This window comes from Acromyrmex echinatior, chromosome 19 (genome assembly GCF_024713525.1).
Source record: "Acromyrmex echinatior isolate Ae372 chromosome 19, ASM2471352v2, whole genome shotgun sequence".
NCBI lineage: Eukaryota > Metazoa > Arthropoda > Insecta > Hymenoptera > Formicidae > Acromyrmex > Acromyrmex echinatior.
In genome coordinates this window covers 3,759,282-3,772,779 of record NC_141870.1, presented here as the reverse complement: position 1 = coordinate 3,772,779, position 13,498 = coordinate 3,759,282, and the positions used below count along the sequence as shown (strand labels likewise).

Below are 13,498 nucleotides of genomic sequence, written 5' to 3'. Positions count from 1 at the left end.
CCTGATCATTTTGCGCGTCAAAAGACGACGAAATCGCGCACAAGAAATTGAGTACCGTTTCAGTTCGTGACAGCTTCGTCGAAATGGCAATGGAACAAGACAATCCATAGCGTGCGCACGTCAGAGACACAATTTATCGCGACCTAACAGGTAGCCGACGGCAACAATTTTCAATTAGTTCCATCCGAGTAACGTCGCGGGCGAATCCATCCTCTCGAGAGAGGATTTTTCCCTCCCGTCCCGTAAATCCCCGATGAAACCGTTAACAAAAATCGCAATGAGCCATTGCGATTTTTGACGTCGGGTCCGCCGCGATCGCCGTCGATAGTGAAGTTTTATTCTATGAATTTATGCGGATACCCGATAAATGCGTGTCGACGCACCGGCACAATTTTTCTCGTTAACAATAGTCAATAAAATCCTACGTACGAAGCCCGCGCGCACATCGTACCTCGGTGATAACAGTCGACGAATCGTGCGAACTATTCCCGATCGCGTCATCGGCGAGATTTTTTTATCTCGCTCGAATGTTCCGGTCTCGCACCTTCTTGAACAAAGGCGCGAGCAGAGGCATGAAGTTCCGCATTCACGAATGCTGATTAATAATCTCCCATCATACTTCTTTCTTTCTGTTTCGAAACGAATTCCGAATATCACAGATAAATGGAAGGTCTTCGTTGAAAAACAGACATCGTAAAATGCCAAAAAGCGCCAAGTCTTCATTAAAAAGTATCAGACATCGAACCTATACAGCATGAAATATTTCAGAAATATTTTTCATGAAATATTTTCGAAATATAAACATGTTCAGAATATCAGAGTATTTTAAAATATCCTTTTTCTTACAATAGATTTGTAACAATATTTTAAAAAATATTTTCGAAATAACGTAATGTTTCAAAATGTTTTACAAATGTTTATAAAATATTTCTGAAACACATTTTATTGAAATATTTCACAAAAATGATTCACATAAATATTTCGTGCTGTAAAAGTATTGCCGAGAGATGCGGAATTGAAAAATCTCGAAATGAGACAACAAACACTTTCATCAATCAGGTTCCTCGTAGGACAAACAGCGCGGATGCGGCTCTTTTATATACGACCGATGCGACAGGGGCAAAAGTAGAACTAAACTGTAAACGGTACTTCATGCTGCGTCCAATAAGTCATGCACTGAATAATGTCATGTGCCTGTACGTACGCATACAGATGTAAGGCTTATAGGTATCGCGAGGCGGAAAGGCTGGGCCGATTCCACGCGTGCATGGCACGTATGGCGGGGCCCACCCGATCGCGAATGCGAGCGGATTAATGGGCAATAAATTCAAGCGCAGGACCGGTTAATTATCCAAGTCATCTACGGGGTCCGGGATGACGTATCGCCCAGCTACAATCAATACGCGAGAATCTTTCGCTCTCGTCCCATCCAACGATCGTGTTGTAACTTACCTCGTGAGATACGGGATTGTTTTTATTACGGCCGGTGTTGGATGCGTTATTAATGGAGGAGAGCGTGGTGAGGGTCGCCGTACCGACGCCACCGACGGTTTTCTCGCTGACCTTCGTACCAGCACCGCCGACATCCTTGTGCAACGTTCCAGGACTCTGTAATCAGGAAAAGAACGGGCATTGTCTAAATAATCGAGTCTTGAGAGACACCCTCAAATTCGACACGGAAAGAATTTGTGCTGGGAATCTAAATATTTAGCAAAATACAAAATCTGAAAATAACAGCGTTGCTCGTCATGCTTGAATTTCCTACGTAATTTTGATAGTTCAATAAAATTATTTTCATTTGTATCTGTCTCAATTTCATTGTTCCCGTGAACATACGTAAGTAACTTGTTGCATTCGCTTAACTTTATCATAAAAGCTTGATAACAATTACAGAATTCATCAGTATCCGTAGGCTGATATGCATAATCGATTCTTATATATTTAAATCCGTCTTAAGTATAGTTTTAAGATAGATCATAAATCAAAACAAAGCCGTATATTAGCTAAAAACATTACTTAACGATTTCGAAATAAGAACGAGCTACAAATAGCATACATAGTCATCTTTTCGATATACCTATTATTTCTCGAAGACATCGTTGATAGAATTATCTATTCGCGCTTGAAAAAACAATTATCAATTAACTGACCCACATCTCCGCTGGTATAATAATAAGGCTTGCCGCGCGAAGTGACAGTAAAAACTAATCATTTTATTCGTCGCGCTTTATCGTATCAATTATTCCGATATTTCGCTGGTTAACGGCGCGGTCCCTTTTTGACTCGCCCGTTTTCGCCTACCGCGATCTATTCTCGAGCCCTTCCCGTTTGCCTTTCCCGTCCACAGACCAAACACGCGATTTAACAATCGGAGACAAAGCGTTAACGTGGGTGGCTTCGAGTGCAAGCCGAACCGCGCGTCGGTGTTGACGGGACACGTGTGCGGATGCACATCGTTGCACGTGTGCGTGTCATGAGTGCACGTCCACGATATGCAGGCGATAAGTGCACCGAAGAAATGACGCCGCGGGCGATTACGATTCCGACGCTGCGCTCTCATTCATTGTGCGATTCTCTTCGGTGGAATCACGACTGTAATGTTTGATACCCGATGATAAATTTCCTCCGCTAGCTTTGTTTTCTCTTAGAAAGCTATTTTTTTTTTACAGTTTTTTACACGGAAAGAACAGTTTTGCTGAAGTATACAAATTTAACTAAACGCAGATCGAAATATGTGTATGTATTATATATGGAAGTGTTCGGAGCGGATCGGAATTTTCCCATTTTCCCTAAAAAATACAATAGAAATTTAGACAGTAATTGAATAATTCCGATCGAAATCCATTCCGAATAATTCCATAATATGAATTCTGTAAATAACTTTTTTGGACCATCAGAAAAAATTTGATACGTAGGACGCTCAAAATTGGTTTACTAAAATGTCAATATTTTTTATAATATATTATTCATTATATTTGAGCGTCCCACATAATTATTATATTATTTTGATTATTTAAATTACATTATTTTAAATATTATTTTGATAGTCCAATAAAATTACTTCCAGATCTGTATTTAGTTAAATTTTTGACACTTCAGAAATCTGTGTAGAAATTCTTTACGTGTAAAAATTGCTCTCATTGTTTGAATAGCCATTATACGTTTAAGTGAGATTAATATCATTCCCGTATTATTTCGAGATTGTAGTGTCCGATTCAAGGAGGCAGATAAATGCTCGATGTGGATAAATGATACGATTTTCGTGGGCGAAACGGAATCAGACTAGTGGAACGAAGGAACGAAAAAATATCGATGCGCCGCATCGCGATGTATTTTTTCGCATAAATAAAGCACGTTTGACGAACAGAAAATCTACAGTCGTCTCGGTGCATCAGAGAACAATCGGACGGCAGAGACGGCTTGCTTTGCAAAACAATGTAAGAATAATTAAAGCTCGTCTCGTTAGTGTCGGACAATGGAGCGCGATAGATTCGCCTCGCTGCAAATGTGGAACGATGCGCATGCAAAGGCGTATCGTTACCGCAAATGGTGCATCCAATGCTGCACTGATAATCGAAGTCATGAGATCTATTTTTTATATTCTGCACTAGAACTCTCCTTCTCGCTTTCGTCTAATATCAAATTTACACCTATCTCTGTTTGAGTTCCAAAAATGTACAATAGTTTCAACCACAGAAAATATTTTTAGGTCGTTGTATAAAAATGTAAAAGAGATCGATTCCTACAACAATGCGAATGCATATGCGGATACATTCTCATGCCTTATTTATTTCGAATTGAATCGCCACGAAATCTTTTTCTCGACTAACAAAAAGAGCATCGCCGCTACGACGTAGCCACGATGAGAATTAACTGTAAGCCTGTAACGGTTCAAAGGCGGCGCACTCATTACAGACGATTTATAATTCGCCATCAGGATCTATGGAACGTTTATAAACGGTGCAGTGACCCCGCGGCTAATGCGCAGTGACAGAAATCGATGTATTCTTAGGCCGACGAGTCCGCCCCTAATTATACACGAGTCTATAATTATATATTGATGTTTAATTAGAGGGCGACCCTGGATCCCGAAGAAAAAAAATCTTTGCATAAGGAACGCGGTCAAGAACCTACGCGAATCTCATCAAACACGTTGATGGGGAGATCATCGTACCTACTTACTTCATCGGCTGCTCTCAACAATGGAAAATAGGTCTAACAGCCTAGACTTCCATTTAGGTAGGTAGCTGAGATTTATGTCGCTAAAGCAGACTCTAATTAGCAAACTCTCGACTATGTTATATACTATCCTGAATTGAAGTCAATAGGATTTTAAACATGTACGCTCAAGATAAATTTTACACAATTAATATAAACAATTTATATTACTACGATATTGTCGCATTCAGGAGAAAGAGTAGGAAGTGTAAACTAAGCTAGAGCCCACATTCATACTTACGTATAGCAGTCGTGAAATGAGCAAGACCTGTTTATCACGTAACACAAGCTTTATTTAAACCAAATACAGGGAGCGGTAATCAGAAACCAAAACCGTCACACATCCGTAAGCAGTGATAACTCCGACGAGACTCTCTTGTCGTTTATACTTGCAGTCAATTTGGTGGTAGAAATCAGTGTTTTCTTTCTTAAATTGTCGATTTTTTCTGATCCAACTGATATGGAGAGACGTGAACTTTATGGAACAATATATATTTTCACCCTTCGTCAACAAATTAAATTTTCATCCCTCGTAACCTGACCTTTCGAACTTTAATTTTTTTTTTATATATTATTCCGAACTATATAAATATCTAAAAAAAATTCTTACATACTTGTAAAAGCTTTAACAACTTTTCTTCATTATCACAGAAATTGTATTGTATTTTATTTATTTTTTAGAGATTTAAATTTATCTACTATATATCACAATAAAAAATCAACTGTTTTTTAAATTCAACATTGTCAGCGAAGAGTTAAATTTAAAATAAGCAACAAATATATGTATGTATTACATGGTCGTTTGACGTTACCTCTGTAAGTCATTTTAATACTAAATGTGCGCATCAGAATACGGATCTATGACATAGGTGGGACAGGAAATAGCGGGGAAACGGGAGGGGGAGAAACAACGCAGTAAATTCGTTAGATTTGCCTGTTCGTACCATTGTCAATGTCACATCGATGGATAACTGGTGTCACTGTATGGATGGCAGGTCAACGCACGTATCTACGCAACACACTTTTTTTCTACAAAATCGATACGAGTAGGTAGTCAAAACATGTCGAGTACACGCGGCAACATTTGTTCTAGCTTCTTTTCTAGCCAACGATGAAAATGCGAGTAGCATAAGAGAACGCTTGAAAAGAAAATTGTTAAGGAAAGTCGTATGCCTATGTTCGCCAATCAATGTTCCCACAACAGTAGAACTTTCTTTCCAACGTGCTTAGAATTAGCCGTTAATTAAAAACGCTTCCTCACGATGTATTCATAATTATTATTGAAAACGTGATGACTCATACACAGAATTATCGTCAAGATATTATAGTATTAATATAAATTTTTTAGCAGCTTATATTTCTTTACATTAGACTCTTCTCTTCGCTACTAATCACTTCGTGATTATCTTGCTCGACAGATGGCCGAATTTTCCATCTACGATTACGGGAAAGCGCTGATACCTGAGATGGATCTCTTTACCTTAGGTCAACCTTAATGGATGAGAAGGGGTCGAACAACGTGAACGGAAGAAGTTCGACCCTTGGTAAAAAGGATCACGAACGGATATATCGGAGCAAAAAGTAAGAGAACTGTGTGGGTAGAAGTAGAGAAACAGGAAGGCGTAAAAAGGGGAAAGCTTAGATTTCAGTAACTGAATGCGTGAGAAGTACCAGGGCCCGCTAGTTCTATTTAAATTATCTGTACAATACATGACTGATGTAGTCCCTGTAGAGTGAGAGACGTCGACACAAAACCTCGTAGATCCTTTTATGACTAACAAAAAGCGGGATACATGAGAGAGGGATAAATTTAGGATCTCACTGTATCATAACGGGAGTAAGAAAGAGAGAGATGTAAAATGTCCTACTTTAGATCACTCGCGAGATGAATAATAATGAACAAGAATTATGTAAAAATTTACAATAGCCATATTAATGTTAAAAAATAAAAAAGATAACCTTACTCCAAAGTCCTCCGCGTTTCTAATACAAGTCTCACTTTTACATATATTTTGAGAAAAAAAAAGCGAGGTTTGTGTGACTAAAAAGAATTGAAAAGTTAGTTGATCGTGATTTTATCTGACACGGGCGAACATGTCGCAAGGCAAAATTCGTCCGCATATAAATAGCAGCAGGCAGAGAGAAAAAAAAAGGGGAAAAAAAGAGATATGATAAAGTTGGACACTCTCTCATCCACCCAGTGCGGCACCCTATCATTAGCCTCGCTCAGAGGCAAACCTTAATCTCAGGACTGGTGAACGTTGTGGCTCTCGATTTTTCTCGAGGCACCTGGCTGCACGCGGACCTGGCCCGGCACACCTAGCGATAGCGGCAGGTGAGCAGATTTGCCTCCCAAACCTGCATGCAAGAAGATCGGCTGCACACCCGCTCGTTGAGGTTTCGTCGACCTCGCAGGCCCCAATCTGAACATGCAGAATCGTCGTATACCTGCGCATGTACGCACACACGCACACACGCACACGCGGATACGTGAACACATGCAGGTTAGCAGATGTATCCCGTATCTGGCACCTGCCAACCTGCAGCAGCACAAAGACTAGACTTAGGGCAGCAGCTGTCCGCACTGTTCTCCGCACGAGAATACGATATTTTCGTAATAAACGGCTCCACCTTGCCTTCGTGATTTAACGCGTTGATTGATAAATATTATTTGAACGGATAAAGACAGTTACTGTTATTTATAGCAAGTTCCTTACTCTATATAAATTAAAATTGACAATAATGACGCTCGTAACTGCGCGTCTCGACAGAGTTCGTAATAACATCGGATTCTACAAGCCTCTCACGTGCTCTCGGAATATCAACCTTGATGACTGTTTCCCATAATCGAGATGACAATCACGATGATGCCGAACATACATTACAATTTCGTGAGTTGTCGTGCTGCGACATTTAGCGGAACGGAATTTTTCCATCGTTATTTTTCTCGCATCATCGAGCAATCTTACGTCGCGGAATCTTTAGAATTTCAAGTAACACTTTGGCCAAGTCGATAACTCATCCATCGACAAAAATTCACTGTAAGCGACCGAGAGTACGCCCACGCAAAAAAATATTTTATTGCTCCAGCTAGAATCATAGTTATTTTTTGTATCTGATGGAAAATTATGTATCATACGCGTAGAATTTATAGCATAAATCTAAATTCTACCTGTCATCTATATGATGATTAGATGCAATACATATTCAATATCGCAATACTTGCTAGAAATTTATTTATTTTAGCTATTTTTCGTATTTAGATCATTTTCGCTATAACTGCAAGATCACTTTTGAATGCATGGAAAGAAAATTTTTGCTTAAGTATCTAAAAATTTAAGTAGATACAAATCTAAAAAAAGTTTCGTTTGAATCATCAAAATAATTACGTATAAAGACACTCGAACTGATTGTTAGAATGTTAAAATTTTTGCAGCATTACTCATTACATAATAATTTCGATAATCCAACAAAATTATTTTCACAGATCTGGTTAAATACTTGAGCAAAATCGTTTATTCCGTGCAGGAAAAGCAAATTTCATCCATTCTTTTACATATCGAAAACGCGCCAAAGAATAACGACGCGAAAATTACGTTTGAGAGATTACATTTTAAAATTGCACTAAATTACACTGCCGCAATTACGCCGCCGATCACGGTGGCATACTTGCAACGGGAAAAAAAAAAAAGTTTATATCGGGCAAACAATATTAGTGAAACAGTAATTTCAGAGCAGCTTTCCACAGATAGCTTTCCAATTATTAGGCGTAGCTCGCTTTTACTCGCGAGAAAGATGCGAAGTTCGATTCGTGGAAGCGACAGCAGTCAGTTATTGTTAGCTAGAGAATTTTTCTCGCGTCGTTTTGCAATGGCAAAACGATTATTCGAGTGACGTCTGCGATATCGATCGCGGGGCAAAAATCGCGGGTCAAGGACGATTGAACGAACGAACATGAACCCACCTATCGCGTAATAAAAATCGATCGATTAATAAAGCGACATGAGTCGCTTTCAGCGGTATGGTTGATCTGGAGCAACGATCACCGTAAAAACAGGTACTTGTTCTTCTAGATCTGCAAAATGATCTATGCGCACGATCGTGTGAAAATCTATTTCTCCATTGCGAGGTTTGAATAGAATAACCCACAAGCACTTTTACGAAGCACTTATGTAAAAGACACGAACGCAAGCAATCGCAACTTTTCAAATGTAGGCCAACTGCCAATTGTCTCACGTGCGCAGCGACTGGAATACAGTTAACGTCTATCGTAATGCACGCCGTTAGACTTAAGAACTGTCAGTGCATTATACGGAAAGAATCATTTTGCTGAGGTATCTAGAAATGTAGTTGGATGCAGAATTGAAAATAATTTAGACTAGCAAAATAATTATGTTGAACATTCAAGCGTAATCAATAATGCTGCAAAAATGTATTCTGGCAATCAGCTTGAGCGTCCTAAATAATTATTATTTAACATTTTACTTGTATTTGAGTCTAAATAATTCTTTTGACGAAACTATTTTAAAATCTGCATCTAGCAAAAAACTTTTAGATACTTTAGTAAAACCTTTCTTCAGTCTTTTTCACGTATGATGCGCTTGACTGTAAAAGAAAAATCGGAGAAATTTTGTGAATAATATCGTATTGAAGAAAATTATTACACGATACAGGTACGTGAGTATTTGAATATCATTCTCGCTTCGAATTTATGTTAGGCTGCATATTGCGATCAATATTCCCATGCGAAAAATAATCGGAGAGATCGCGCCGTTTTAGCGAAGCGAATCGAGAGATTCGAGCCGAGCGCGAAGTTACAACGAATCGATTTCTTCGGCGGCTATTATCCATTTTTCCTCAAGACCGAGTAAAAGTTCCTTCTCTGCGTTTGCGTCCACTTGTAGTCGCCACCTTTTCACCAGGACATTTGCCAATCGTCGTCGTCGTCGTCGTACGTGCACTAATGCGGTCGGGACGTTTTCACAAACGCCAATTAGCGTTGATCATCGATTGGAGAAACCGCTCCCGGCATTAGCAACATTAGTTAAGTTTCTATTAAGATTCTGTCCTATTTACAAAACCATTGACACAATCCGAGACTAAAAAAAGAGAAACATTAGTGATTCTGAATAAATCATGTGATTAATACGCTGCGTGATTGATATTTGAAGAGAGACGAACCAACAAATGCGGACATGAGTGCGTAACATGGGATTGCGTTATTTCGACCAAGCTTGGTGCAAAAGTCGGAGTAAAATACAAGAAGACATACAGACTTATAAAACGAGTATGTACGTAAACGTAGAAAGTGAAAACATCTTGTCCTCGTTATGGAGGAACGCACGCAAAAGATAATTGACGCGCGTTTGCATTAGAAGAGTGCAGTACAGCTGTGCCGAGGCATTAATTTACGGAAAAAGACTATCATTTCATGCCACGACTCTCAACGTATACACACGTACTTTCAACGCGTGACAAATCAGCTGATCATGGTCTGAGAGCGAGTTCACGAGTATGTGCTAGAGATCCTCAAGTAAGAGATTGGATACCACCATAAGTTTGGTTCGTCATATTTTTTTCAGGGCTTAAGATAGAATGAGATAGATCATGCATCTTAAGATCCGGAAAAGACGTAGCAGACCAATTGTGTGGTGTTCAATCTCTTTTAAGGATCTCTAGCACTAATCAAAAGTTGTTTGAATGGTGTCCAATCTTTTGCTTGAGCATTTCTAGTGTATATTCTATAGTGGGAAACGCACGCTTGAAGCATTGTGTTATCAAAATCACGTCGGTTAGTAAAAACCGCAAGATATGACGTGGAAAGCTAAGAATCTATTCATTGCCGGGTATTTCTCGCTTATCGGGTATCCCTTACAAATCATCGATAAGTTTCACGCGTGACTTATTAACCTTTTGCTTGTGATCGGACTCGACTTCCGGCTAACGGTGAATACATTCGTGAATATTCCGCAATTCCGTGTTCTATATCAACTGCGTCAGAGATTTATGGTCGTAACGCACGATACCATTCCGTCCGCAAACTATAATGTTACGACATTATGCGGGAAGAAGCTGCCGCAAAATATTTATCTCTCTTGCATCATCAGAAGCGTCGGTCGTTGATCTCTGTATCTCCAGACATTACAGATACATTTTCTTTTATTTTATAACGATCGAGAATTAGATCGAGTTAAAATAATCTTGAGGCTGAATTTGTAAATCATAAAGCGACGTCTATAAGAATTTAAGTTGAAATTAAATTTTAAGCGTAAGCTGTAAGAAGTTAATCAGAGTCATTATTCTCCTTACATTCGACTGTGATTGGTCAATTTCTCATGACTTAAGGCTTAAGGGAATCCTAAAGTTATACGTTTTAACGATTCAGTAAAACTTGCACACATACGTACAAATTTTCTATCTAATCTTTCATATTAAGAATCTAAACCTAATTTTCTAACAATTCAATATTGTTTGTTCATGTAATCTCTAGTCTAAATGTCGAATTGTTTTGTAAGTATGAATATAAAACTTGTATATAAAGCAAATATTGTTACGAATCGATGTCGTAATAAAATTGTAATTTTCTGACTTTTTTCATTTTTTACATAAAGTCAACCGGTTTGATTTATGCTTTAATTGTGGAAAAGGATTTTTAAGGCAGTTAGAAAAACTTATTTGATAAATAATCGATAAAAAACAGGTGACAGTAAGATCCCCTTAAAGCTTAAGTTTTACATCTTAAAATCACATTGTAAACGCCACTTAAGACATGTGCTACGTAATGCAACAACTATATAATAATATTGGCACTTTCGACAGCGCGATCACGAGCATTAACCATGCAATCATTTTTCTGTAATTGCCTCGTGAGTCAATCGTTTCTCAGTTGTGCATAACGCATAATGACGCTTCTCCGCTCCTAGAAATTCCTCTCTACGGATCGGTCAACAATGGGGTTCAGCTCACGTAGTCTTCTTCGAAGGCGAGCGAATCTCGAGGAAGAGTGCGTCCCGAGAGGGCTGCAAATACGCGACAAAAAGAGAAAGAGACAGAAAGAGAGAAAGGGAGACAGAGCTAATATAAAGAACTCGTGGACGAGCAGGCGTCGACGTGCACGCACCAGAATAGAAAAAGGGGTCGTGCTCAAGAGTCGTCGACGTCTGTTATGCGAGCGTGAGTTGAGTGTTTGCTCGTCGATGAATCGTTTTATCGAATGCGAAGTAAGAACAGAGATTTTCTCGATAAGATCGGTGAATCTTCGAAACTGCAACAAGGTCAAAGCGAAAGTTCGATGTGTGTGTGTGTATAATTTTTAACAATTATATTTTAAGACATAATAGTTGCTCTTCATTTTCACACAAGAGATACTGAGTCTAAAAAAATATCACGTATTTTATAATAGAAAATAACATCATTACTTGCTTACTTTAGTGACAAAAGTATCGTGTAACAACACAGAATTATAATCTCACTTTTAATATGAGTTAACAAGACTCAGTGAAGCATACAGTTTCAAGCTTGTGTGCACATTGTGTAGGTGCATATAAAAACTCAGTTAAATCTCATTTGTCAGAATACAAAAAGAACATGAGACGTCGCAAATGAGAATTATTCGAGTTTTGATGTAAATGGAAAGCAAGCAGGGAGAAAAATACCCTACGTCGATCAAGATAAATCAACTCTGTACCTTTGTGATGCATTGCGACGCAATAAACATATTATGCGGCTCGCTCGCTCGTCAGATAACAAGACCGCATCATGTCGCACCGCTCGAAAAGACTCGTCATCGCTTTCGAAAATTTCTCCCTTTCCTCGAGCGCATAAACTCGCTGCGTACAACATCGGACATCTCCGATTGGGAGATCGGCCATCAGAAGGACGTGCGAACGCGCAGTGGAACAGAGAACTTTCACGGCCACGGGCCCGACCTGGTCACTCGGTACCATGTTTATAGGGTCACAACCGAGGAAAAAAATGGGACCAGCGGCATGGAGGAGCAGCCGCGTTTGTGCCGTGAGAGCGGAATCGACTGTAAAAAAGAAACAGGTTATCGAATTAAAGCGATTCCAAGCCGTCCAAGCGATATTGAACAGCCTGAAGGCACATAATTTCTATCCTGAAGCCAATCTTTGGTGGGGATATATTCGGAAGCAACGGGTATTATAGCGAATTCGCGCGATTCCGTGCAAAAGTTCACGTGTTCGCGAGAGATAAATTTTACTTCACACGAAAAAAAAAAAAGATTTGTTGAAACAATTGAAAACTTCACTGATTCAGTAAATCTACCCCCATAATATACGGATAGTTTTCTATAATATGTTAAAGTAGTAAAGTTGTACAACTGAATACGATTAACGTTTATTAATGATCATATTTATTGTAATAGCACATCAAACATATATCTATCTCACTTTAAGTTAAAAGTGCACATTAATTCAGACACAAAAAAACAGACCTATGGATGAAAATTTTTAACAAAACATTCTAGCTAAGATGACGCATACTTTTGCTATACTGCAATGAAGAAAACTTGTAACTAGCAATTTCCATGGCAGCAAAGAATTAACTCGACTGGCATCCTGATAATTAGTTACAGACATAATTTCTTTGTTAAACCATCAAATCTTTTTAGTAATAGATGTTGAACTTACGGCAGCAAGCTATAACTCTGCTGAATCACCCAATCTATTTTTTTTTCCATGCATCTCTCGCAATTAATTACATAAAACACACATCCTCTATATTCAATGGCATGTATTAAGTCTCTCTCATGCCTACAAGTCTCATGCGATTTAACTGCGCTGCATTGCTCCGTTATTCTAGCTTCGTTCGAGGTCTCGCTCGTCTCAGCGACGATGTTCAGGCAAACAAGATCTGTCACGCACGAAGCGCATTTTTTCGTCTCGAGACGAGGAAAAATTTCTACCGCGGCCTGGAAAAGCGGCGCGTTCATGACTGTACCGACGTTCTCGCGGAGATTCTCATTCGAATCGTTTTCCACATCGCGATAAGATCACGATAATCGTATCGGACTGTAAACTTATGGCGGTGCCATCGTTACTCAAGATAACGCAGCGATATTGCGACACCCGGTTTCTGGACAATTAATCTATCTCTTCTTTTTGGACGGAAATAGGGCCAGGAACCATTCGAAGCATCCACGTGGCGACGCGTTAGAAACGCACGTGCATGATCCCCCCTTACCTCTCGACTCGATGCTGTGAATTTTTGGTCAACTACATTCTCACCGTGTTAAGTACAGATGTTATCTCGCAGGCAC

The 13,498-nt window shown here is 39.2% G+C and overlaps 1 protein-coding gene across 2 annotated transcripts in view; it reads right to left on the bottom strand.

Moving 5' to 3' along the window:
• LOC105147845 (Dual-specificity tyrosine phosphorylation-regulated kinase 2) overlaps positions 1-13,498 on the bottom strand; it is a 176,901-nt gene that overhangs the window by 29,297 nt on the left and 134,106 nt on the right. For both annotated transcript variants that reach the window (XM_087415914.1, XM_011059150.2), the window contains one exon: positions 1,453-1,608. In XM_087415914.1, coding sequence (XP_087272040.1) covers positions 1,453-1,608 — 156 coding nt within the window. The remainder of the gene's footprint in view (positions 1-1,452; positions 1,609-13,498) is intronic.